The sequence below is a fragment of the Camelus ferus genome, chromosome 22 (genome assembly GCF_009834535.1).
Source record: "Camelus ferus isolate YT-003-E chromosome 22, BCGSAC_Cfer_1.0, whole genome shotgun sequence".
In the NCBI taxonomy this organism is placed as follows: Eukaryota; Metazoa; Chordata; class Mammalia; order Artiodactyla; family Camelidae; genus Camelus; species Camelus ferus.
The window spans coordinates 20,009,719-20,036,663 of NC_045717.1; the positions used below are offsets into that span (position 1 = coordinate 20,009,719).

At 50.7% G+C, this 26,945-nt stretch overlaps 2 protein-coding genes across 4 annotated transcripts in view; both read right to left on the minus strand.

Annotated features, from left to right (window-relative positions):
* The window catches only part of LOC102521789 (mucin-16), a 56,542-nt gene extending 53,023 nt beyond the window's left edge, over positions 1-3,519 (minus strand). For all 3 annotated transcript variants that reach the window (XM_032465553.1, XM_032465552.1, XM_032465551.1), the window contains exon 1: positions 194-3,519. In XM_032465553.1, the coding sequence (XP_032321444.1) occupies positions 194-3,482 (3,289 nt within the window). In that variant the 5' untranslated portion in view covers positions 3,483-3,519. The remainder of the gene's footprint in view (positions 1-193) is intronic.
* Positions 3,494-19,122, minus strand: LOC102521301 (mucin-16-like). The gene is made up of 6 exons (XM_032466361.1): positions 18,988-19,122; positions 11,307-13,910; positions 8,780-8,890; positions 6,644-6,754; positions 3,612-5,539; positions 3,494-3,556 (listed from the first exon to the last, which is right to left on the minus strand). Exons 1-6 carry the CDS (start codon positions 19,076-19,078, stop codon positions 3,494-3,496), a joined length of 4,908 nt encoding a protein of 1,635 aa, XP_032322252.1. The 5' UTR covers positions 19,079-19,122.
* Between the last annotated feature and the right edge of the window lie 7,823 nt (positions 19,123-26,945).

The following is a 26,945-nucleotide window of genomic DNA, read 5'->3' on the forward strand; positions in this document are numbered from 1 at the left end:
TTATAATTATTCAACCGTTTGCTTATTTAGCTTGGTTTCCCCCAGTGCCTATCTCAGTGCCTGGAAATGAAGAGATCAACATGTTTGCGAGAAGAATTTCTCATGTTCCTAGTTGCTTCCTTTTTACCTCCCAGGAAAGAAGCCATTTCCTACGAGGCCCAAATAATGAGGTTGTAGGAGCGTGGGTCCTTACTTGTCAACCGTGTTGAGTGTGGAAGAACTTGAGAACTTGTCACTGGTCCCAAGCCAACACTCTCTGTCATTCTGGTATCCGCCATGGGTGACAGAGATGTCCTGAATGGCTGGGTCCAAGTCTTCAAAGTACTGACCATAACCAACGGTCCCCTGGCAGTGCTGCTCTCTGCCTTGAGGCTGGAGTCTGCTGTACGTGTGGCAGCTGGTGTGGAAGTGAGCCAGCGGGGGAGAGGGCTGGTTGAAGCATCACTGGTAGATAAGATTGAAGAGGGGGATGCTGTTGAAGAAAGTAGCGTCTCTGCCATGGTGGACAGAGCAGCACCCTTAGGGCCTGATTCTGTCCTAGAAAATGGACTGGCTGACAAGGTGGCTGAGATGGCACCTGCAACTCCAGATGTGGCAAAGGAAGCCACGGCCTCCGACGGAGACGATGTCAGTGCGTCAGCAAGAATGGTCTCAGCTGAAGACAGCGTATCTGTGCTTGCGTGATGAGTACTTTCTGTGACAGACACAGAAAGATGAGATGTGGGGACAGCTGTGCCAGCAGACCCTGCAACAGAAGGAGAACCATAAAATCGTGTGACTGTTTCCACTGGAATCTGAGTATCTTGTGAAGGTAGAGGCTGATCTGGGACTGATAATTTCACAGGGGAGGTAGCATCAGTCTCAGGACTCCTCCAGACATGAGTGGACACAGGAGACGAAGGTGTGCTTGTGAGTGTCTCTGAGCCGGAAGCCAGGGCTGTGCTGGTCTCATTCAGTCCAGGAGTCAGACGGGAAAGTGTCTTGGTGTCAAATCCTGTGGTCTCAAAGGAAGAATGCATTGATGTGGAAAAAGTGGTCTCACCCAGAGTGGACGCAGTACCAACAGGATATGAGGGGCTTGATGACTTGGAGAAAACTGGCACAGAGGAGCTTCGATCATGTCCAGAACTGCTGGAACCCGCAGTGGTCACTGTCGTGTATATGGAAGGAAAAACTTTGGCTGAACCTATGGAGAATTCGGAAGTGAAAAGCATCTCAGCTTTGGTACTACTCAGAGTGGGAGGTAAAGTGGCCGCTGGTTCCGAAATTGTGCCAAATGGCTCTGTGGTCTTCACCAGACCAGGCGTGTGATGTGAGGTCCCAGGGCTAGGAGAGGCGGGGCTCCTCCCTGGGAGTGTGGAGGACTCGGGGGCGGGTGATGTCCCGGCCGGTAAGGGCACTGGGGAAGATGGAGAGCTGGTTGCTTCACCAGAGGAAGGACCTCGGCTCATGAGAGTGGTCAGGGGTGATTGTGTCAAACTCTGAGTCACAGCTGAGTGAGTTCCTGCCACAGAGGCTTTAGGTAATGCATCCAAGGTACGTGTGCCCTGTGATGCAGCCCCAGGGGGACCTGTTTGGGTGGTGATGGTCATTTCTGCAGATGTTGTCCTGACAGAGGCAGCAGAGGGCTTGGTGATGATGCCTGCAGGGGTGTCTGGTGACATCGTGGACTGAAAAGTACCAGGGATAGACATGCTGCTTGAGACCTCTGTAGTAGTACCCGTGGGCACTTTGGAAAAGACAGTGACGTCCTGTGTGGCTGAGCTGTTCTGCTGGATGGTGCTGGTGTCCCTCAGTTCAGGGTTCAGGGAGGATGTGGAGTCTGTTTCAATGGTTGTGGTTACGGAAGAGGGAGGTATTGATGTGGAAACACTGGTGTCGCTAGAGGTGGAAGAAGCGAGCGCTGGAGATGAGGCTCTGGGTGGCTCCGAGTCAGCTGGGGCAGAGGAATGTGTTTCACGTCCGGAACTTGTGCTGATCCCATTGGTCACAGCTGTGTTTTCAGAAGGGCGAAGAGCCCCTGTGCCTGTGGGGGCTTCAGAAGTGGACAGCATCTCAATGTTGGTGCTGATCTGACTTGAAGGTGAACTGGTTCCAGGTTCCAAGCTGGTGCTCACCATGTCTGTGGTCTTCGCCAGGCTATGGGTGAGAATTGAGGTCGCAGGGGTAGGAGAGGAGGGGCTCCTCCCTGGGAATGTGGAGGACTCAGAGGATGGTGACCTCCCAGCAGGTAAGGGCACTGGGGAGGATGGAGAGCTGGTTGCTTCCACAGAGGAAGGACCTCGGCTCATGAGAGTGGTCAGGGGTGACTGTGTCAAACTCTGAGTCACAACCACGGAGGCTTTGGTTGATGTGTCTAAGGAAAGTGTGCCCTGGGATGTAGCCCCAGGGGTACCTGTTTGGGTGGTGATGGTCATTTCTTCAGATGCTGTCCTGACAGAGGAGGCAGAGGGCCTGGTGATGATGCCTGCTGTGGTGTCTGGTGACACTGCAGACTGAACAGGGCCAGGGGTGGGCATGCTGCTGGAGGAGGTGGGTTCTGTCCTAGAGACCTCAGTCAGAGCAGCAGTGGGCTCTTTGGAAAGGACTGTGATTTTGTCTGTGGCTGAGCTGTTCCGCTGGATGGTGCTCGTCTCCCTCAGTTCAGGGACCAGAGAGGATGTGGAATCTGTCTGAATAGTCACAGTGTTAGAAGAGTTAGTCAGTGATGTGGAAACAGTGATGTCCCTATTGGTGGAAGAAGTAACCACTGAAGACTGTGGGAATCCTTGAGTCACAGCCAAGTGAGTTCCTGATAAGGAGGCTGTGGCTGATTTTTCCAAGTTGGGTGCTGCCCGTGGTGTAGTCCCGGAAGGACCGTTTTGCATGGTGATGGTCATTCTTTCAGATCCTCCCATGGCAGGGAGGGTGGAAGGCCTGGCCATGTCTGATGATGCTGTGGACTGAGCCAGGGCTGCAATGGAAATTCTGTCAGAGGTAGTGCCTTCTGTCCTGGACCCCCTGGTAATGACAACAGAACCCGGGGAATGGACAATGCTCATCTCTGTGGTTGAGTTGGTGTCCGTGTAAGTACTGGACTCCCCCAGCCCAGTGGTCAAGGGGTGATCCAGCTCTGTTCCAGCCCTTGTGGATTCTGGCCCGGTGGTGGTTACAGTGGGAACAGCGGCCTTCACCGTGATGGAGGTAGTATTCTTTGGAGATGTGCCCATAGATGGCTCCGAGTGGGCTGCGACAGAGGAATGGAGATCACGCGCAGAATCTGTGGACCACACTGTTGTATCTATGGTGTCTGTAGCCGGGCGAGTTGCCTCTCTGCCTGTAGCAGGTTCAGAAGTGGCTATTCTCTCACGTGTGCTCTTTTTCCAACTTGGAGATGACGTTGTCTCAGCTTCTAAGCTTACACGCCATAGATCTGTGGTCCTTAAGAAGCCTGGGGAGTCAGTAACCTCCTTGATGGTCCCTCCTGAGAGAGAGACAGGCATCACTTCAGTGCTCAGAGACGTGCCTGAGTTGGGTTCTTCTTTCCCCATCCAGGAATGAGAGGCAGCTCTCGCCTCTGCGGTAGGAGTCCTCAGTCCATTTCCCTGGGGAGTGGGATCTGGAGTTCTTACTGTGTATGGAGTTAAATCCAGAGTTGTTGCTTCTGGTCTAGACACATGCCCTGGATCTGCAGCAGCTGTGGTGGGAAGCTGGGTAGAGCTCTGCACTGCTTCTGTGCTGGCAGGATCTAGCCTCCCTGATAAAGAGACTTTAGAGTGAGTTACCATTGTAGCAGGTGTGAGCCCACTTGTAATGTCCCCTACAGAGGATGGCAGCTGTGAGGTAGGCAGGCTGACTGTCTTTTCCAAAGGGAGCTCTGGAGGAGTTGTGACCCCCTGAGGAGCTGAGGTAGCAGTTATGAGTGGTGACACAGAATTCCCAGTGGCCCAGTCAAGAGTGGACAGAGAACCAGGCAGAGGGGTGGGTGGGAGGACCTTTGGGAGAGTCTTTGTGTTTGGATTGTCAGTAGGAGCCACTGAAACATGCAGGGCTTCTGTTTCTCTTCTACTGGGAGTCCAACTTGTGCTTAAAATGTCAGGAACTGAGGTGCTCATCCGCTTGACACCAGATGTTGGAATGGGCAGAGATGAAGTTGTGTCCAAAGGACTCAGTGCTCTTACACTCGTGCTGGCCTCTGTCTCTTCACCAGATGCATAGGAGGATGTGCTGGCTAGGCTGGTTCCAACAGTCGCAAGGCCATGGAAGGTAGACACTGAACCCGATTCACTGCTTGATGCTAAGGATGAAGTTGTGCCCACTGCAGAAATTGTTTTAGGAGAACTTGTGACTCCCAAGATTGAAGCCATGTCTGTGGTCGTCCAGGAGCCTGATGCTGGGGCAGGGGTGGCTGTGGATGACCAGGTGTGAGGGTGCTCCAGGGCAGATGCGCTGGTCATTGTGGCCAGGGCGCTGTCCGTGGCACTTACACTCCCCTTTGCATTGGGCATGGTCGTCAGGACTGAGTTGGTTTCCATGGTGGTGATGGTGGTGGTGACACCTGGACTGGGGGCTGTGGTTACATCCATGATGCTCCCTCCTGCAGGAGATGAGGTCCGTGATAGGAGCCCAAGAGTAGAGGCAACATCACTAGTCACTACACTTGCAACGGCCACCGGCGTCTTAGGCCCCACTGAGGGGAATGTGACGGATGGTGAAGAGCTCATTTTTCCTCCTGAAACACTGGTGAGGCTCGCAGTGGCTTCACTTTCAGAGGTCAGAGATGCTAATGTGGTTTGTTCTATGGAGGTTGTATCCAATATGTCTGTGGCCTCAGGAGATTTGCCAATAGTCAGGTCACTCTCAGTTGTCTGCTCTGACCGTGGGCTAGCAGATGAATAAGCCTCACCGACAGATATACTTGCCTGTTGTTCACCTGTCACTGTCTTTTCACTCAGGACAGTGGGAGGAATGGCTGTGGCACTGATGTTTGTCTTGGCAATCAATTCAGACTTATCTGTCTCTGAGCTCATGGTTACCTTCTGGATCGTCACGGAGTCTGGGATGGCCACAGAGTTTTCAAGACCAGGGGAAGATGTGTTCAGGGAGACATGTGTGTCCACTCTGGTCCCTGCAGGGGAGCCGAACCACGTGGAGAAATTCACTCCAGTTGGCTTTGGGATCGGAGTGGGGCTGCTTTGTGGACCAGTCCCTGTGGTGCCTTTAGGGGCTGACTCTAGGGTCCCTTCTGGAGTCCCCAAAAGGGGGCTGGTCCAAGCCTTAGATGGGGGGAGGGAGACGCTTCCTGTAGTTGCTGTCCCTTTTGTTGGTGACGTGGCTGGCGCCATGGATCCCGTGGGCAGGCGAGGGAGGCTGATGCTGCCCCTCCCTGTGGCTGTGGCCTGAAGGCTGACTGCTTCCACTGTGGTCTCTGTGGGGACAGTTGCTGTTGAAGTCTCCCAGGAATTTCCCAGAGCATGCCCGGCCTCTGGGCTGGTGCCGGGCTCCTTGGAGCTCACTATTTGGAAGGCTGTAGCCATTTCTGGGCTTCTTGTGGGCATGCCTGTGATTAGAAAACAAGTCGGTAGGAGATAACGCAAATGGTAGAGAAGGGGTGTCCTTCTGGTTAACAGTATCACATGTGTTGCTTCCTAGAATTTCAATTCAAACTTATTTCCTTCTTCTCCAGAGAAGACAGTGTTAACCCTTCCATACCATGCTTCAAGACTCTGGACACCCGGGGGCATAGTGACCATCCCCAAAGATACAGTAGGGTGAGGGCCTTGGCCCGTCTTGTTTGCTCAGGGGAAACTGTTCCCTGCAACTCGGTCAGCTGCACTCCCTACACGAAAGGGCTCTTTGTATATGGGAGGCCGTGATAAACCTGCACTGTCCCCAGGCAAGAGGCTTTCTTTGCCCTATTTTTACTCTTCTCTTTAAAGCCTGCCCTTGCTCAACCAGTTTCAGCTTATAACTTCCAGCCTCCTCCTGATCACTGAACTCTTAGTTCGCTGAAACGCCACGGATGGAGTTCTATTTCAGAAGCAAGAGAACAGAAGGATGAGAGAAATCTTTTTCTTTACTTTCATCAACTTTCAAATTCATCTCCCTCTTTGAACCCTCTCCCCGTCCTTGAGGACAAGGACATCTAACTGCCACAGGGCTGAGGAAAGCCTGACCTTCCAGGGGCACTCTGCCCGGGGACCAGCTTTTCACATCATTCTCACCAACTTGGCTTAGCCAAGGACCACGACCCCTTCTTCTCCTGTGACAAAAGAAACCCATGTCCCCTCCAGTCTGTCTGTGCCCTCCCTGTCAACACAAGATTCCAGTGATGATCTCTGATTTAGAAAGATCCTTCATCCTGGGGCAAGAGGAAGCGTGGAGAGAACTGACCCTGTGGCATTTTCTTCCGCTGAATCGGTTGGCAATTGGAATTCGTTAGTAAATCATACACATTGCTAAGGTGAAGCAGTGAAAGTGTTCTGTGAATACAATCTCTAGGAAAAAATTACCAACATCCTCAGAGTGGCAAGAAGTCAAAGAAACCTATTTCAAATCTAGTGATCTGACTTCCTTAAACAATCCAACTTTTGGCCTTAGGGATGAGGGAAAAGGACCCACGTGAGACAGCTGTGAAGGAAACTGAGATGATGCTCATACGTACCCAGACTGATAGCTATCATAAGCGATGTGGGGTTACTGGTTGGCCAAGTGGTACCTCTGGGTTCTCCTTGACTCAGCTCCCTGGTGGTGGTGGCCACAGACTCTACAGGCCCTGAAGCAGAAGACAGAGGCGTTACTTTTGCATTCAAAAGAATGTGGATCCAGGAGGAACATTTTCACTAGACATTAGCTTAGCAGGCCCTCACTAGTCTCTGAGAAGGCATTTATAGAGTATCTTCAGGGAAGAGCTCAGTGGCAGAGTGCGTACTTAGCAGGCGTGAGGTCCTGGGTTCAATCAATTAAAAATTAACTAATTAATTAAAAAAACCTAATTACCTCCCCCCCAAAACAAAAAATAATAAAAAGAATAACTGTCTTTTTTTTTACATTAAATCAAGCCCTCAAGATGGTCGTAAGGGATGGAAAGCTTTTGTTAATTGAGGGGACTGCTGATCTGATTGGTCTCAAGCATGTAAATTTTTTCAGATGTTCTTTCTGCTTAGAACCAGTGAAGTCGTCCATCACTCTCTTACACCTTTACTCATTTTAAAATACCTACGTAAGATGCGTTTAATACAAGCAGGATTGTTGCAGTTTTTGAGAGGTCTGGCTCCCAGTTAAAAACCGGTGTGTGATTTTTTTCAGACCCAACCAGAGACGGTTATCTCAAGCATATCAGCTTCGAAGAGGAAACCGGTCCTCCCCACGCCAGACTGGGTGCGCAGCCAATACACTCCAGTCACTCAAGGCAGCTGCAGTCAAGGACTTGGCTCCTCTCATGCATATCTGCGCTCCTGCACCTGGACCAGGAGCCTTCATTCCTAGGTCTCTCTGTCTGGGCACCTTTTTCAGACCTTCTGCTGAGTTCTCCTTGTCAGGAGGAGGAGAGGAACACATTAGGACATTTTCCCCATTCTGACTCAGTACTTTTTCACTCCTAGCCCTCCCTGCCTCCTCTTCCCGGCTCCTGGGTCCATAAACTACCGAACTGTTCAAAGTCCCGTTCAAGGTCCCCTCAACAGTGAGGTTACGCCCCCATCTACCTGGGCTCCTTGCAGCTTGGACTGATGATACCTGCAGGTGTCCACGGGCTTCTGATGGGCGGGTTTGTAACTAAAACAGCTCTTCAGTTAGGAAGCTTGCAAGGAGGTGGAAAAGGGGTTCTTCCGGTTTTGACTCTCCCTTCTCTCTCTTTTGACAAATTGGTTGGACACCCCCTCTGCCCATAGTCTGCTCCTCTAAATGGCACGAATCCTATTCTCTACCTCTGTGCCTAATGCTGGCTGTGAGCCTGGCTTTCACTGGCCAAAGTTGCTATTTCAGTGTGACCTCCAGGCAGACCTATGTATCACATCTCATGTCTCAGTGGAAGGTAAATATTCTACCCAGAACAGGGGAAAACTCTTCCTTCTTCTGCTCCATTGTAGCTGCCTTTCTCCCCTAGACCTCAAAACTGTGTGTCTAACTGAAAGGCAGCTCTGTGGCTTAGCTTTAACAGGTTAGGAGAAGAGGCAGCTCCAGGCATCTTACTTCCTGTATGTTTTCATATTCGTTCACCACTCTCATCAGAAAATGACAGAACCCTTCCACCTTCTAGCACAGAAGCAAGTGTCAGATTACTGCTTTCAGGACTCAGGACAGCTGTACTCAGGCACCTAAGCACTTTACATGGACACCTCCTCTCAACTGTGGGCCACGTATTGAAAGCTTTAACCACAGACAATAATCCAACTTATTTTATAACAATCCTGGCAATGAATTGTCCCATAGAATAAACGTATGACATCTCAGGTTTACGTTTCCCTGCTCATGGCAATCCCTGACCTTAGTGACGGTGTCTGAGTTAGGAAGTCCTTTCACAGTTGGTCAGCTGGTTGGTAGAGTCACTGTACCTCTTCCTAAGGCATAAACACCTAAGCCTATTGGCTCTTGAACAGATCAATTACCAGATAGAAACAATCCACATCAGAAGTCAATTACAGATCTTCCTAAGAACTATTATCAACAGCCGCTGAGTACAACAGCAAAAAACTGTGATCATCTACCAGAACCTGGGACTTAGGCAATCAATCATCTCACTCCAGCGACCAGGAGAAAAGTCTCAAGCATCATGTACACAGAGGACGATCGTACATACCCGAACTGATGCCAGTCTCCAGAGATGTGGAGTCACCCATTGGCCGCGTGGTGCCGCCACGTGCCCCCTCACTCAGATCCATGGTGGTGGCTGCCGCAGACGCCTCAGACTCTGAAGGAGGAGAAGGTGGCAGTGTCAGCCTCGCATTCCCTCAAGATGTACACCCACAAGAAATGCTCTCACGAGATGCTGGCTCGGCAATGTTCTCCTCCGTCTCTGAGAAGCCACACTGGAAAGGACCATTCTCTTGTTGGCAAGAAATCAAACCCACCAGAAGACCTAGGTCATCATCATTGAAGAGCTTCTTGTGGATGGTGGGACTACTGAATTTATTGGTCTCAAGCAAAAACATTTGGTGATAATTCTGTCTCCATCACTTATAATGTGTGAATTCACCATTGGCTCATTTTTCCCTCCCATATTTTGGGCTTGACATAAGTAAAATCAGAATATTATGGAATTATTATATCAGATTAGTTAACATATAAAAATAATATTTCATTACTCATTTTGTCATTTTGCTTCATCATTCTTTTACAGTTATTATCATGCAGACTTTGTATCTGGGAAGGGGAAATGTAGGCTCCGGCTGGAAGGAACTGAATTTGGGTCTAAGGATGCTGAAAGTGTCACTAATTGCATTTAGACAGTAGAATGATCCTATTAGGTATGTGGAACCAGAAAGGGGAGATGAAGGACACAACAGAGACTGGTTTTGGAACATTGTCCCAAATCCGAGGGATTTTTCTGCCGTATCTGTGTCATGGGATTGAGCGGAGCGTTCATCTGTGTCTGTGCTGGTCCGGTCTGTCGTGGCTGAGCTAGTGGGATCAGGCATCCTTGGGATTTTAGGACTCCCAAAGTGAGTAGCTAGGCTGGTGGATTCCGTGTCTGGAGAGCTGTCTGTGATTCTGAGCTCCTTCACGGGGCAGAATGTAGAGACCTGAGCTGAACCTGTAACCCTGAGCTCTGCAGTGGTGATGTATGTGACAGAGACCCAGGTACCCCTGGGTAATGGGCTCTAGAAACCGGAATCTCAGGTAGGGACCCAGAAGAGTAAGAAACTTCATTAATCTCCATTTTTGCTACTGATACAGAAGCGGTGGTCTCCACTGAGGGGTGTGTATGAGCCAGTTTCACTACTGCAGCCATGGTGAGGCTGGTGGTGCTGGCATGCTCTGAGCTGGTGTGTGCTCTGAGGCTGAAGCTGGATGTGTTTTTTGATTCAGGGTAGGTGCTGGTGGGTAGAGTCTCCCTTCTGACAACTCCACTGATGGAGCAGGAGCTGGAGCGCCCGGGGGAGCTGAGGTGTGTTTGTCTGTGTCAGCACTTGCTGGGTGTTACTTTGTGATAAGAAAAGCATGTTCCATTTACTAGTTGCAGCTTTGCCCATTAACATGCTGGTGGTGACTCTCTTGGTTGAAAATGTGGTGGTCACCGTGACTTGGAAGCCGGAACAGAAAGACAGGAGGACAAAACGCTGAACCAGTTGCTTCTAGCAGAGCCAAGCTTAGGAGATGAGCCAACTGCAATTGTTTGTGGAGTCAGAGGTGAGCTGGTTCCATCCCCAGAAACTGTAACCCCTAAAGGGTCAAATGACAGAGGACATCAAAAAATGTGCCAAATAATTATTGGCTTGTCCTTGGAGTGGTTGAGCTAGAAGCACCCGTGGACTGAGATGGAGACGTTGAGATAAAATCTGCAGATGTCTCAGAAGGAGAGGTGGCAAAATGGGCTGTCCCCAGCCTCCTGTCACTGTCATACCCCCTCGTGGGTTTTATATTGGTGGAAGCTGTAGAATGGGCAGTGACTGGGCCACTTGTGGTCTCTGTTGTGAGGGTGGCTGTGGAAGGCTCCCTAAGAGAAGTCCTTTCCGTGGAGGTGGGTGTCAGGGAAGGGAACCTAGAGACCAAAGAAGCAGGCAGAGGAATAGCAGAGGCTGAAACGGTGGTTGCTACTGAAGGGGATCTTGTCTCAAATTGAAAACTGGTCTCTGGCCAAGCTGTGTTTTGGGGCAGAGTGGAATAATGAAAGGTGTCGCAGCTGGACACTAGCGTCACTACTGCAGAAGCCAAAGCAGACGTCCTAGGGAGGGGAGATGATTTTGGAAGGGCTATGCTGTTTGAGTTTGTGAATGAGGCACTGCTTCGGGCTCTAAGCTTACTCACTAGGTGGGATGAAGAAAACTGGGCTGAATGTGTACTCTGGGTGTCCATGGAGGGGAAGCGGTGGGTGGGGGCAGGGGGGATGGCCCAGGTGGTCATTACTCTGCAAGCAGAGTTCTCAGGTTGAGACACAGATGGATTCAAAGATTCTTTTGTTTCCTCTCCAGTAATAAATAGGCGAAGGTTGGTCTCTACTGAGGAGGAGGGGGTAAATAGAGGAAATCTAGATTTCATTTCAGGAACATTGACAAAGCTGAAGGTGTCAGGACCAGCTGACTATATCAGAGCTAAGCTGCTGGCTGCAGGGATGCTGGGTGAGTCTGTCGTAGCAGGACAGGTGCTCGGCATGAGAACGTCCCTACCTGTACCTTCCGCTGGTGGAGATGAGTGGACCAGAGGAGAAGCTGTACTTCTGACTCTTTGAGTGCTGGTTTCTGCATCATTTAGTGTTCTGGAAAGAGCAAAAGCTGAGCTGGGCTCTGTTTTTGCCATGGTCCCAGGGATCCTTGTGTCCAAGGAGGAGGTGATAGGATGGTCTGAAGACGTGCTGAACCATGACTCTGTATCATCAGGAACCGAGGCGGACAGCAACGGAGGACCGCTGGTGCGTATCGTGATGTCTCCCGCAGGGCTCATATCAGGAGAAAAGTGATACCCAGGGAGTGATGGAGTCACATCCCACCTGGTTCCCTCCCAGGAATCTGCAGTCCCTGTAGCTGATGTCTCAGGTATTTCGGTAGAACCCTTGCTGGAGGATGGGTCTGTCTCTCCCGGAGCACTTGAGCCAGCAGCCCATGTGATCACCTCTGCAGACAAGGACTCTGGAGCACTGGTGACGTCCAGGGTCACATCTGTGGCTGTTTCAGGTGACTCTGAGGCTGTGATAATTAGCTCTGTTGTATCCTGGCTGATCCCCACGCCGCTGCTTCCTGTCACTAAGATTTCAGTGGAAGGAGCAAACTCACCAGTGGTTGGACCATATGTGGCCTCTAGGGTGGGTGGGGCTGCAGACGTTTCTCTGGGAGGTGTTATTTCAGTGAAGCCTGTGCTTGGGGCGGTGGAGTCAGGTACCACCCAGGTAGCAGGGACCGTGGTAACAGGACTTGCCTCACTGGATGATGATTCCACTCCAGGACTTGTGTCTGTCCTCCTGGTGAGCTGGGGTCCTGTTAAGTGTTGACGTGTGCCCGCGCTGGTCCAGGATGCTTCGGTTTGGGTGCTGGAAGTGGATGTCTGGGAGAAGTCAGAGCTCTCAGGTGGAGATGTACTGGGGCTGTGCCTTTCAGACGCGGTGTGGGGGCTTCTGCTGTCAGAAGTGCTATAATCTGGGGAGAGGGGAGAGGTTTCATCCAAATTGTTTTCTCTTCCAAGAACAGAGGTCTCAGGTCGAACAACAGATGCACTGAATGTTTCCTTGGTCTCCTTTCTAATTAATGATGGATGGGTGGTGGTCTCCTTTGAGACAGAAGTGGTGGAAGGAGATGAGGTTTTTACGCCTGGAACACTGATGATGTCGAGGGGACCAGAACCAGATGAGTGTTCCAAAGCCAAGGTGCTGGTTGTGGAGTTGCTGGGTGAGTCTGTGGTTTCAAAGCGGGTGCTAAAGGTGAGGACGCTCCTGGCTGTCGCTTCCCCTGATGGCGATGGGTGGGCCAGAGGGGAAGGTGTGCTTGTCACTCTTTCGGCACTTGTTTCTGCCTCACTTGCTGTTCCAGAGATAGGGAAAGGAGAGCTGGGCTCTGTCCTTCCTGGGTCCTCAGAGGAGGTGATGGAATGGTCTGAAGACGTGCTGAACCAGGATAGTGTATCATCAGGAACTGAGGCGGACAGCAACGGAGGACCGCTGGTGCGTATCGTGATGTCTCCCGCAGGGCTCATATCAGGAGAAAAGTGATACCCAGGGAGTGATGGAGTCACATCCCACCTGGTTCCCTCCCAGGAATCTGCAGTCCCTGTAGCTGATGTCTCAGGTATTTCGGTAGAACCCTTGCTGGAGGATGGGTCTGTCTCTCCCGGAGCACTTGAGCCAGCAGCCCATGTGATCACCTCTGCAGACAAGGACTCTGGAGCACTGGTGACGTCCAGGGTCACATCTGTGGCTGTTTCAGGTGACTCTGAGGCTGTGATAATTAGCTCTGTTGTATCCTGGCTGATCCCCACGCCGCTGCTTCCTGTCACTAAGATTTCAGTGGAAGGAGCAAACTCACCAGTGGTTGGACCATATGTGGCCTCTAGGGTGGGTGGGGCTGCAGACGTTTCTCTGGGAGGTGTTATTTCAGTGAAGCCTGTGCTTGGGGCGGTGGAGTCAGGTACCACCCAGGTAGCAGGGACCGTGGTAACAGGACTTGCCTCACTGGATGATGATTCCACTCCAGGACTTGTGTCTGTCCTCCTGGTGAGCTGGGGTCCTGTTAAGTGTTGACGTGTGCCCGCGCTGGTCCAGGATGCTTCGGTTTGGGCGCTGGAAGTGGACGTCTGGGAGAAGTCAGAGCTCTCAGGTGGAGACGTGCTGGGCCTGTGCCTTTCAGACGCGGAGGCGGGGACTGTGAGCGCCACCCCTGGGCGTGCTCTGGAGACCGGAGCTGCACTTGTGGGTCCGCTGTCAGCGGTGCTGGCAACTGGGGAGGGGGCAGAGGTGGTAGCCCAGCTGTCCTCCCTGCTAGGGGTCCCAGGCTCAGACAAAGCCGCAGATGCAGGCAGACTTTCCACAGTCACCTCTGCAGTCGTGGGTGGGTGGACGCTGGTCTTGTCTGGGACAGAGGTGGTAGACGGAGATGTGGTTTTCACTCCTGAAGCACTGGTGACACTGAAGTTGGCAGGAATCCCCCGTTCTTCAGACATCAAAGTACTGGTGGTGCTGATGCCGGCTGAGTCTCTGGCTCCTGTGAATGTGGAATTCTTCAGTGTGGTTTCAGTGGTGCTGCCCAGTGTTACGGGCGGGGTGGTCACCGCTGTCACAGTGCCGCCTGCGGGTTAAAGTAGGGATGGGTCATCATTTGCTCTTTGGTCTGAAAGGCTAAAAACGGTCCTCTGAGTGAGGTTGGCTGCTGCTGACCTACAGGGCTCCTGCAATTGTGTGTGTGTGTGTGTGTGTGATGCGAGATGTAGTGGGGACATCTCTGGGCGTCTGCTGGACAAAGCCGTGTCTGTAGGAGTATAGGAGTTTGGGGGAGGTGGGGCAACTCCTTTGATCAAGAATACATAAATTTTGGGGGGCAGGGTATATAGCCCAGTGGTAGAGCCTGTGCTTAGCATGCATGGTCTTGGGTTCAATCCCCAGTACCTCCATTAAAAATAAATAAACCTAATTACCTCCCCCCAAAAGGATGTAAGACTATGTAATAAGAATTAAATTTATATTTAAAAAGAGAATCCATAAATTTGGGCAAGAGAAACAGGAGGGTGTTGGAAGCACAGAAAATTCCCTAAACTGAAAGTTCCCTCCGTCAGATCTTTCAATGGATCCTCAGTGCCTACAGGACAGAGTTCGTTAGTGTATCATTGCCCTTGATGATCCATCTCCTTGTCTCTCTAACCTGGAGGTTCTCAACCAGGTATGACTGTTCACTCCAGAGAGTATGTATCAACTACGCATGTTCCGTTGTCACAACTAGTGGCACTCTACTTCCATCTAGTGGTCAGAAACAGGGATGCCAACTACCCTATAATGCAAAGAATTACCCGGCCCCGTGTCAGTGCTGAGTCCGAGCATCCTTGCTCCAGTCTTACCTACGACATCCATCCACTTGTCTTTTTAAAGCCATGGCGACATTGTTACACTTCCCCAGGCAAACTTCCTAATTCTTCACTCAGCTTTCCCTTCTCTCTGCAATCATCACCACGCCCTTTTCACAGATCAACACCTAGTCATCATTTACGGTTCAGCTTTAGTTATTCTATTCATTCTTCTGTCTCTACCGAGTTTTCTAAGTATTCTACGATGAGCATACATTACTTGCATCTTAATGATGCCTTTTCTTTTTTTTTTTTTGCTGAAGACAAAGTTAATACCAGCTCATTTTAGAACATTAGGAGTTTTCAGGAAAGTCTGAGAAGGACAGTAAACATCACTGCTCATTTGTTTTCTTCTATAAAGTTCATTACAAAATTACATGGATCTAGTTTTAAATTTTTGTGTGGCTGTCCAGTTTTCCTATCACCATCTATTGAAGAGACTATCCTTTCTCTATTTTATGTTCTTTGCTCCTTTGTTTTAAATTAATTGTTCATGAATGTGTGGGTTTATTTCTAGGCACTCAATTCTGTTCATTGGTCCTTAAGTCTGTTTTTCTGCCAATACCATGCTATTCTGATTATGATAGCTTTGTAATAAAGTTTGAAATCTGTGATTGTGATACCTCTGGCTTTGTTCCTTTTTCTCAAGATTGCTTTGATTATACAGGGTTCCATATAAATTTCAGGACTTTTTTGATCTATTTCTGTGAAAAAATGTCATTGGAATTTTGGTAGGGATTGCACTGAACCCTCCAATACTGTTAGTGGTGCAGTCACTATGAAAAACAGTATGACAATTACTTAAAAAATTGAGAATAGAACCACCATATGACCCAGCTATTTCATTTCTGGGCATTTATCCCAAGAATACAGAAAGCCTAAACTGAAAAGATCTCTGCACCCCTATGCTCATCGCAGCATTATTTACAATAGCCAAGATGTGGAAACAACCTAAGTGCCCATCAATGAACGAAGGGACAAAGAATGTGTGCAGAAAATAGCAGGCACTCGATGAATGGAAGGGCACAGAAGCCAACGTGAGGGAGCCTCAAAGGCCAACTGGGGACACTTCGAGCATCAAGAGAGTCTCAACAGTAATTGACTGTAACACACTGAAAACTTAAAAATCCATGAGTCCAAACTGATGAGAGACACAGACAGAGCTCTCTCATCCCTTCTGCCATGTGAGGATAAGCCACGCAGTCTACGGTATTTTTGTTACAGCAGCCCGGATAAACTAAGACAAGGGGGACAGATGTCTCCCTATCTCACTCCAGTGTTGCCAGAAATACCTCTTTGTTTGGTTCCTATCCACCCTGCCAGGTCCCAGATGCCACAGGCCTGGTCCTCCCTCCCCAGCAGGCAAACTGCAGGCTCTCCCACCCCTCGAGCTGAGGACCCACCCTTGCTTATAAGTAGCAGGGTGCAATCAGACACATAAGGCTTCCCTTGGGGTGGCGGTTGGGGGCAAGAGCCCCCAGACTCCTGGGGATCTTGCAGGAGTTTGTTCTTGATACCCTGAAAGATGGTGGCTAGCATGACCCTATGGCTACCCTGCTTAACAATAATAATAGGTTTGACAAGATGATGAAGATCGAACAAAAAAGAAATACAAGCAAAAATGAAACTGCCTGTGAAGACAAGGGTAATCAATCTAGGAAGTAGGGAGTCTCAGACAGCCCAGAAGAAATCCTGAAACAGGAATGCAGCCAGAATTCAGAATTCCTGCTCATGCACCCAGGGGAAAGCTGCCCGCCCACACCGCCCAGCACACGGCAGAAGGCAGAGGCTCATTCCTTGTAAACTGAGTGATGCTGGGAGGCGGCAGAGCCCAGGGCTTACCCCTCACCCAGCTGGGTCTCCCCAGCATGGGGGCAGGGCGGGCTGTGAGCTATCTGGGATGTAGGTTCAGGCGTGGTCGCTGCTGGCACATTTCTAAGAGACAGTTTGCTGTCTTCGGAACATCCTTCAAGGTTCATGCCCCAGAAGCCATGTTCTTAGAGACACAGCTGTGAAGAAGATAGGGACTCAAAAAATAGGCTGGACATTGTCCCCAAGGGTGTCCCCAAACAGAGAAGCTGAACCCATGACAGAATCGGGGACAGAGCCCTGGCTCAAGAGGGGGTGCCTCTGAGTACCTAGTGGTCAGACCCAGGGGCTCCCCCCGAAGGCCCTATAGGGAGGGGGAGGTTGGAGAGGAAGAGGTGGCAATGCTGGGTGCTTCCAAAGGAGTCTCAGGGGAGCTGAGGGCTGGGGTTGTCCTGGGGCTCTCAGAAGGAGGCTGCAGCTGTCAGAAAATATGTTCTGCTTGTCTTCAGGCCAGTGCTGGCAGCTTGAGCTTGGGTTTTGCTTTGCACAGAAACTAGCATCCTCTAAGGCTGTCAGGGCATCTGTCACGACTTTGGGGAATGAGATGGTAGACCAGTAGTTCTCACCAAGTGAGGTTTGGTTTTTTTGTTTTTTGTTTTTTGGGTTTTTTTGGCCTCCTTTATTCATGCAACAAATATTCACTGCATATCTACTCAGACCCAGGGACTGTGTCAGAGCAGGCAGGTAGCTAGATATGGGCAGGCAAAAGTGTGCATGGGCCAAATGGCAGGAAACTACACATCTTGGAAACAACAGGGGTGTCTGAATTGATATTCCAGGGGGATCCCTGCCGTGCCTGGTGTCCCCTGTACTGTGGAAGTGATGGGGAAGCACGGAGCGGTGTCAAGCCTTAGTCCAGGCAGCCAGCCCTCCCTGGGGCAGGAGCAGAAGTCCGCCCAGTTTGAACAGCCCTCAGCATCAGACTCTGAATGAGCCTTGGGGTCAAAAGCAGTTAAGCAGTTTCTGTTTGTGGTGACATGCCCTGGGGACAGTTCCAGGGGACACGCCCCATCGGAGGTGGTGGAACTGTCCTGTGCAAACCCGCCCACCATCCAGGCCATTGTGTGAATGCCTCACAATGGTGTCCGACCGCAAAGCTCTTCCGGGGCCGGAGCGGGCCTGGATGACTCAGGGCTGGGGCACCCTCTCCACCTGCTCCAAGAGCTGCAGAGAGGCCTGAGTCTGGGGAGGGGCAAGGAGGCGTCCCACACACCACAGGTGGCCCCCAGGCTGCCAGTGTCCAAGGCCGGAAGCCCTCTCTGGACAGGGAAGCGGGACCCGCCATCCCAACCCCTCCCCTTCAGGCCCTGATGGCCTCCCTTTCCCAGCCAAGCATTGAGGACAGTGCTTTCTCCTGGGATGAGTAAATGAACAGATACTTAAGTATCTGGCACATAGCTGACATCTGTTCTACAAACCTTAGGTTACCTTGGAAACCAGAGAGGTTTGCCCGGAAAGGCCTGACTTGCTGCCCAAGGAGGCAGCTGGAGTAAAAGAGTTCAGGGTTCTGGGCAGCCCTGGAGTCATACGTGGAGGACCTTGGACCCCCCTTCTGCAACGGAGAGGGCCTCATCCCTTCCCCCAGCACCACGCTGGACTCGCACCTTTCCCCGAGGCCGGTGGGCGTTCTCTGGTTAGCAAGGCTCAAGCTGAACCCCAAATGACCAACAGGGCTGCAGAGTCCCCCTGGGGACTCTGGGGATCCAAGAATGCACCTCCTCTGACCCTCACAGGCTGCCTTTCTGCTCCCACCCTTCCCCTCGGCATCCCCCACCAGGCAGTGCAGACGCGCTCACATCACACTGAACGACCCAAACCCACCCGGCACCTGCCTGCCTCCTGGCCTCTGCCCACGCGGTTCTCCCTGCCAGCAGTGCCCTTTCCCCTCTTCCACTGATCACGCCTGTAGAGATCCTGCCAACCCAACACCATCCTGTGGTTTAGGCAAACTTCCCCCTTCTCCACGCACTAAGGTGGCAAAACTTCTACTCGGCCCTGTACCAAGAGACCGGCCAACCCTCTGCCTCACCCACCAGCCTGGAGCTCCTGGAAGCCTGGGGCTGGGACTTGCTCATTTCCCACCTGAGAGCGGAGCACAGGTACTGGGATCAGAGGTGTCAATTAAAAAAACAAAACAAAACAAAACCACCTAGGGAATGAATGTGTGAATGAGCCAGTGAAAGAAGGAAGGACTGCCCGGGCATCTCTGATCCCACGATATTTAATTCACAATGCAGTGGTTTCGTGAACTCTCCCCAGTCCATCTGGAAAACGCAGCCTCACCTGGCTGGCTGTGGTGGTGGCCTCTGCCCAAAAGCAAAACCCTCCCTGATGTCCCCATGGCGGGGCTTAGGAAGCCTGAGGCGCCTGTCCCACCTACCCCTCTCCTCCAGGAATCTGTCCGACTCCTCCGCTGGTCCCAGCCCAGCCCCCGCTTACCTGGCCCACAGGTGAGGAGGAGGGTCACGGTCAGAGCCACCAGGCAGTCTCGCCGATGGCGCCCCGGCTGTGCGGGGCCTTCCCTGCCCATGCTCCTGCCCACCCGCCCGGGCAGTGCTCCTCATGCCCTGAATGAGTCCCAGCGACTGAACCCAGCCCAGTCCGGCCAGGATCCTGGGAGGGTGGTGAGGACACGCCTTGCTGAGCTTCCCAAGAGGGGCAGGGCCTGCCCGAGGGGAAGCAGCGGCGCTGCTGCTGGCAGAGTTCAGCTGGCATTATTCAGTGTCCTGGTAGTGACTAACGCCTGCAGGCTGATGTGAAGAGGGACACAGGGGGACCCCCACCCATCAGACGGAGCCTGGCTCCCAAGAAGCCTGATGTCAAACCAAGAGACCCCCATGGGTCCGGCTGGGCTAAAGGCAGACAGGGGCCTGGGCACAGATCTGTCCTGTTCCTTCAGGTCCCCTGGGTTCTACCTGACAGCTTCCTGCTCAGGGGCTGGCACCACCAGACCCAGCCTGGTGGACTCTCCCTGGGGGAGGCACGGCTGGCTCGGAGGGTTCTGGAATGTGCGGGAGGGGAAGGGAGGCTGCATTCCCATGTGGGAACTCCCTGGCTGCCAGGGGAGATGAGGGCCTGGCTTGTATTTGTGGGGAGCCCCTCAGAGCCCACCCCATGCCATCCCCGTCCCCTGCTCTACCCTGTGCAGCCAGCACAGGGGCTGCAGTCCTCACTCCCCAGCCAAGCCCTCCAGCTGCCCCCTGCAGGGGTGGAGAGGAGCACAGGGTGCAGGGAGGGGATCTGGGCCTCTGCCTCTTCCTTGACAACTCTCAGCCTCCATACGGTTCTTATCACCCCAGGCCTGGGCTCTTAAAACAGCTCCCCCAGAAACTGCCTCTGCCCCACCATCTGTCCAGCACGGAAGGCCAGGTGAGCCTCCTTAGGTACATGATCCTCAGAAACCCCCATGCTCCCCCTTGTCCAGGCACTCAGGAGACCCTCATCCTCCCTCGTCCCACCCCTCAAACCTCTAGTAGCAGACAGGTGGGATTATCTTCTCGCCCATGGGGCGGCACATGTAGGTGCCCGGTGTGACGGTGGCAGGCAGTGGCCACCCCATGGAACCTCACATCTCCCCTGCATCTGGTACCCAGAGCCAAACTCCATGGACCTGTAGCCAAGGCAAGCTTATCGGAAATCCCAGGTCCTCCCACGCTCAATGCAATTTCCTGCTAACCTACTCTTCTTCCTGCTTGCACTAACCCTGTTCACACTCTCAGCATAGACACACACCGAGCCCCAACTACACATTGGGCATGCAGCCTGGCCAAGAAGGAGATGATCAAGCTGGGGTGGCAGAAACATAGAAGTTGGTGGGAAACACAGTCCCAGACTGGGAGGGGGCAGGGAATCAGGGAAGGCTTCCTGGAGGAGGTGCCACATACCCTAAGTCCTGAAGGATGAGATAGAGCCAGATAGGCCAGGGGAGGTGGGGAGAGGAAAGATAGCATTCCAGGAAAAAGACACAGCGTCAGCCAAGCCTGGAGGCAGAGGAAGGGGGAAGTGGAGTGTGGCCTTTGTCCACAACCCCTCCCTTCATTGTCTGCCAGGTACCCCCTCTCTTCCTTGAGAAAATGATCACAGAGAAACGAAGGCCCAGCCAGTGGGTCCGGTGGCAGATCACGGGTTCAGAGGGGAAAACTGGGTACCAGAACAGCACTAGGACCCGCAAGATCATTGACAGAGGTGGGACCAGACCCCAGGCCCCTGGGCTCTCCAAACTCTGCCTGTTTAAGTGATTCAAATCCCGTCTCACGAGGACATGACAAGCGCCATCAGTGTGTGAGGTCTCAGGGTCCAGGAGCTGCCCTGCTCTTACGAGGGGCGCCCAGGGGTTAATGGGTTTAGGTTTATGACGACTAATCACAGCTGCTGTTTATTGGCCACACAGGGACATGGCTTCTGGTCATCGCCGCATCACTGCAGCTAGGTTTTACCCTCACAGCAACTTTACAGAGTGGCCGCGTGCTACTCATTGCCCCATTGCACAGATGAGAATGCCAAGGCTTAGGGATCTGCCCAAAGTCACTCAGCTAGCACAGAGCAGAGCTAGGCTTTGAACTCAGTTTTGATGGAGATCAGTACTTCTAACCTAACTGTTATTTTTCTTCCCCCGGGGGACATTTGGCAATGTCTAGAGTCATTTTCAGTTATCATGAGGGAAAGGGAGGGGGCTGCTATTGGCATCTAGTGAACAGAAGGCAAGAATGTTGGTAAATATTTTACAGTTCAAAGGACAGCGCCACTTGACAATGAATTATCTAGCCCCCAGTGTCAACAGTGACACCGATAAGAAATCCCTGATCTAAAGCCGCACTGTTGTCCAGTGGAACTTTCTGTGATGGTGTTCATGTTCTGTTTCCCACAGGACCATCCACCAAGAGCCTCATGTGGCTACTGAGCCCTTGAAATGTGGCTAGTGTGACCAAGGAACTGAATTTTTTCATTTCACTTAATCTGAGTTTTAAAAAAAAAATCCTCAGTTCAATTATTAAAACATTGTTTTTGAGTAGGCTTGGAATGGCTTGGGCATGGGAAGGCACGTTTTTGACTGGAGTTTTATGAAATCTAAATACAGATCAAGGAGTTCAGATTAAAAATCTAGTGTCTGAAATGATATGCTCTGTGAAGCTTAAAATACACACCAGATCTAGAAGATGTCGTACAAGAAAATAATGTAAAATGTCTCCTTAGTCATTTTATACTGGTTCCTTATTGAAATGATGACTGTTTGGATATAGTGGCTAAATACAACAGATGATTACAATGAACTGCTCCAGCACTGTTCACAACAGCCAAGACACGGAAGCAACCTAAATGCCCATTGACAGATGACTGGGTAAAGAAGCTGTGGTTTATATGCACAATGGAATACTACTCAGCCATAAAAAAGAGCAAAATAATGCCATTTGCAGCAACAAGGATGGACCTGGAGATTGTCATATTAAGTGATGGAAGTCAGAGAAATATCGTATGATACCACTTATATGTAGAATCTAAAAAAATTATGCAAATGAACTTATTTACAAAACAGAAACAGACTCTCAGACATAGAAAACAAACTTACAGTTACCAGAGGGGAAGAGGGGTAAAGGTATAAATTGGGAGTTCGGGATTTGCAGATAGTAACTACTATATATAAAATAGATAAACAAGTTTATACTGTAGAGCACAGGGAATTATATTCAATACCTTGTAATAGCCTGTAACAAAAAAAAGAATATGAAAAGGAATATATATTTATATATACATAAAACTGAATCACTATGCTGTACACCAGAAATTAACACAACATTGTAAACTGACTATATGTCAATAAAAAAATAAATAAAGCACAAAAAAAGTGAAAAATTAAACAAAAAAATGAACGGCTCCAGTGTCTTTTTATTCTTTTAATGTGGTAACTGGAAAGTCTATATGTGCCTTGGGTTTTGGGGTTCTCTTTCTACTCAATAACATTGGTCTGTGATCTGAGTACTCCCCACTATAAATAGTCTTCATTATTTATGATAATATCATGATTGATTGATCGATTGATTGGTTTAACTTCAGTCAAATTCACTATAAATACCTTTGCCTCTCTTTTCTGTCCTCCCTGCAGCTTGGCGGTCCTTGCACACATGACAAGGATGGGGTGGGATCCACATTCCCCTCTCTGCCCCTAATGATGCTTGGCTATGTCAGCTGGACCCCTCGGGACCTGGGGAAGATGAGGCAGGTCTGTGGATGCTCTCAGAGGGCTGCCTGCCCTTCTGTGGGTGCGTGGAAAGAAAAGGATGAGAGAAGGAGCAAAGCCTCCTCTGGCTTCCGCTGTACCCAGAACGACCGGGGCCTGAGCCAGCCTTGCCTTCGGATGGCATTGCTGGGGGCAGAGGGGAAAGGTCAAGGCTGGGCTGGCTGGCTGAGCAAGACAAGAGGGCTGAGGATACTGCCTGGGCAGAAAGAGAGAAAAGCCAGTGGCAGAGGCACAGTCAGAGAAGTGGGCGGAGAAACCCAGTGAAGTCCCAGGACCAGCAGCAGCAGGAGTGGGTTTCGAAGACAAGGGGGAGCCTTCCATGAAAATATCACACAAAAGGTGGAGGTAGAGGAAGCTTGAGAGAAGCTGTGATCCTTAATGGCTCCTTTGGTTCTAGGAGGTGGTGCATTCATCCACCCATTTCACAGAGAAAGAAACTGAGGCACAATGAAGTTCTATAACTCACGTGAGACTGTGCAGAGAGGCAGAGTATGTTTCCCTTCAAAATATGTTCAGGAACAGGCAAGACTAATGGATGGGGATGGAAGTCCGTAATGTACTGGGGATGGGGACACTGTCTGGAAAAGGAGCATGAAGGAAACTTCTAGAGCAGCAGTTCTCAATCAGGGGCAATTATGCCCCCAGGGGAACTTTGGCACTGCCTGGGGACATCAAAACTGAGAAGTGTTCTCAAGGAAGACATACAGACGGCCACAAGGTACGTGAAAAGGTGCTCAACATCACTAACCATCAAAAATGCAAATCAAAACCACAAGGAGATGTCACCTCCACAGTTAGGATGGCTGCCGTGGAAGATGAGATCACAAACGCTAGTGAGGATGTGGAGAAAGGGGAATCCTTACACACTGCTGGTGAGAATGTAAATTGGCGCATTTAAAAAAAATTTACATACAACTATCCTATGATCCAGCAATCCCACTTCTGGGTACTTACCCAAAGGAAATAAAATCACGATCTTAAAGAGATATCTGCAGCTCCACGTACAGTGCAGCACTATTTACAGCAGCCGAGACATGGAAACTACCTTAGTGTCCATCAACGGGTGACTGGCTGAAGAAAGCATGACACACACACATTGGCATATTATTCAGCCATAAATAGGAGAAAATGCATGTGAAGGGTATTATGCTAAGTGAAATAAGTCAGGCAGAGAAAGACAAGTACTGAATGACCTCACAGGTGGAATCTAAAGAACCATGCTCGATAGGACAGAGGACAGATTGGTGGCTGCCAGAGGTGGGGAGTGGGGGGTGCAGGAAATGGGTAAAGATAGTCAAAAGGTCCAAACTTCCGGGGGTGGGGGGAGCAACACTGAGAGGTGTGGTGCTACTGGCATCTAGTGACTGGTGGCTGGGGTCAAGGCCAACATCCTTCAACACACAAGACAGCCCTTCCCCATACAGAATTGTCCCACCCCAAACATCAGTGCTGGGGAGGCTGAAAAACCATGTTCTAAAGGAAAGGAATGTCTGTACCTTGTGCTGCACGGAGGTCACACGTAAGTAAAAATTCACTGCGTCATGCTTTTATGATGAGGGTGTTGTGCACTTTACTGGGTAGATGCTATCCCTCCAAAAAAGTTTCTTAAAATTAACTTAAAACTTTTTAAGTGGAAAAAAAAATGTTTTAATGCAAATTGGCAGAGGGCAGTGTGGAACCGAGACCCATCTGAAGAATATTTTTTTTCACCTGAAGCCATGACAACCATTGTTCTTTGGGCTCCCTGCTTCCCTCCTGGCTCTGCTATGAATCCTTCTCTACAGCTCATCTTTTCAAACCCTCCAGTGCCCTCCTCGTACCACACCTGGAGTAAAATCTAAATTCCACACCAAGACCTCCACAGCCCTCGGGTCTGGCTCCAGCCACCTCTTGGTCTTCTTTTCTCTCTGCTCCCCCCAACCCCTGCTCTGATCTACCACACTGGTCTCCTTGCTGGAAGGTGCACCTCAGGGCCTTTGCACATGCTGTTCCCACTGTGCCTGACTCTACAAAACTGGTACCTTCCCATCCCTCAAGCCTCCACTGAGATATCACCTCCCCAGAGAGGTCTGCCTTCACCACCTCCCAAACTCTCCTGCCTTCTCCATCACCTGACCCTTCATCATCCTCTCTGTTTATGCCCCACTAGCACATGCCAATTTTCTAAATTTTATCCTCCATTGGTCTACTTGTTTATTGTCTCCGTTTACCCTGGTGGGTAGGGCGGGGTCTATCTTAGTCACGGCTCTATCTCCTGTGAAGGGCGCACAATGGGCCCTGAAACATTTGTTGAATAAAAAAAAAAAAGTCCTAGAATTTCCTCCACGGAGTTGAGAAGGGAAGCCTATTCTATTTAATGTAGCTCTATAACGGCACAGAAGCCTTGGGAATCAGCCCTCAGGGGGCGCGCTCTATTCAGCCCTGTCCTAGACCCTTCGGAAACTTCTACGTAATTCTTGACTCTCTGCCCCCAACCTCACCTTAGTTCAAGCTCTTGTCATCTCTGACATTTTAAAATAGCTTCTTTACTCACCCTTTTCTTCCAGCTCCACCCTCTCTGAATTCCCCTCCACCTAGCCAAAAGAATGACCTTTGAAAAACGCAAAGCTGTCCGTGCCCCGCCCCTGGTCTGAATTCTTCAGTGCCTTCTCATTGCCCTCTGGATCATGTCCAAACTCTCCAGCCTGGCTCTTAAGTTTCACCTTGACTGGGGACCTGCCCCCCATTCACCTAAGCACAGCTTCTGCAGAAACCAGGGCTCCGGCCACACCAGAGCATCCACTCGCCCACACAGCACGTGGCATCTCCTGGCCCGTCCAAGCCTCTGCCTGAGCCTTTTCTCTCTGCCAGGGCTGCCCTCCCTCTCTTCACCTGACACATTCCTTCAAAGTCTTTGCTTACAGGTTCTGTGATTCATGTTGGGCACCCCTCTGCCCCTGCCTTCCACAGACAGAATGCCTAACTCCCCCCCAGGTTTCCAGTGCACACTGCAACTTCCTCCGCCAAAGAGCCTGATCACAGGATCGCATATCTGTGTTTATATCTCTTACAGCCTCTAGATTTGTGAATATCACACAGGGCACCTCACACAAAGTAGGTGTGCCAAAAATACATAATAATAAAGGAGTTTACTGCCTGATTCATTCACTTACCAGTCAGCAGGCACCAAGCTTTGGACATATACAGATGAATGAGACAGAAGTTTGGATTACAGCAATGTGTGCATTTGTCCCAAGTTAGAAAATTACACCTGAGATCTGTGCTTTTCACTGAATATATATTTGATCACAAAAGATAAAAATCTGTACACAAATATTGAACTCTAGTGCTCTGTACGATGTACTCAGGGTGAATGGTACTGATAATGCAACTTTTTGGAATGTGTCAAAATTAAGGTGGTTAGATAAGATGGATGGACGACGGATGGATGGACGATGGATGGATGATGGAAGCCTTATGTTATGGGTTGAACTGTGCCCCACTCCCAAATGTTAAAGTCCTAACCCCTAGTCCTTACATGGAAATAGAATCTTTCCAGATGATCAAGTTAAAATGAGGTCATTAGTAGGGGCCCTAATCCCATATGGCCGTGTCCTTACAAAAGAGGGAAATCTGGACCCAGAGGCAGACGTGCACAGGGAGCATGCCATGGGAAGATGAGGGCAGACAGCAGGGCGATGCATCAAGTCAAGGAATGCCAAAAGGTACCAGCAAAGCACCAGAAGCGAGAAGAGAGGATGGGAACGGATTCTCTCTCCCCACAGCCCTCGGGTGGAAGCACCCTGACAGCACACTGGTCGTGGGCGCCGACCCTCCAGAGCTGTGAGGCAGTCCCTTTCTGCTGTTGAAGCCACCCACCTTGTGGTGCTTCGCTACTGCAGCCTTGAAACAGGCACGCCGGGACAGAGCAACAGGGAAGCCAGCTGCGGGGCAGGAGCTTTACGAAGGAAAACCAAGTTCGTGTATACAACACACAGTGAGGCCAAACAAACCAAAATGTCGGAGTTTGGAGCACAGAAAGGTTTATTGCAGGGACGAGCAAGGAGGACTCATGCCCAAGAAAACCCTGAACTCCCCAAAGGGTTTCAGCAAAGCATATTTAAAGGCCTGGGGGTGGGTGGTGGTCACAGGGCATGTGATCTGCTCGTGCACAATCCTCTGA

Bases quoted from the DNA above. Each gene is read 5' to 3' on its own strand.
- LOC102521301 (XM_032466361.1), bottom strand. From the start codon at position 19,078: ATGGGCAGGGAAGGCCCCGCACAGCCGGGGCGCCATCGGCGAGACTGC. The intron at 8,891-11,306 runs GTAGGGACGTTC...CTCCTCCTTCAG, and splicing joins TCCACCAGCGGAAGGTACAG to AGTCTGAGGCGTCTGCGGCA. The intron at 3,557-3,611 runs GTAAGAACTCCA...CTCCTACCGCAG, and splicing joins TGGATTTAACTCCATACACA to AGGCGAGAGCTGCCTCTCAT.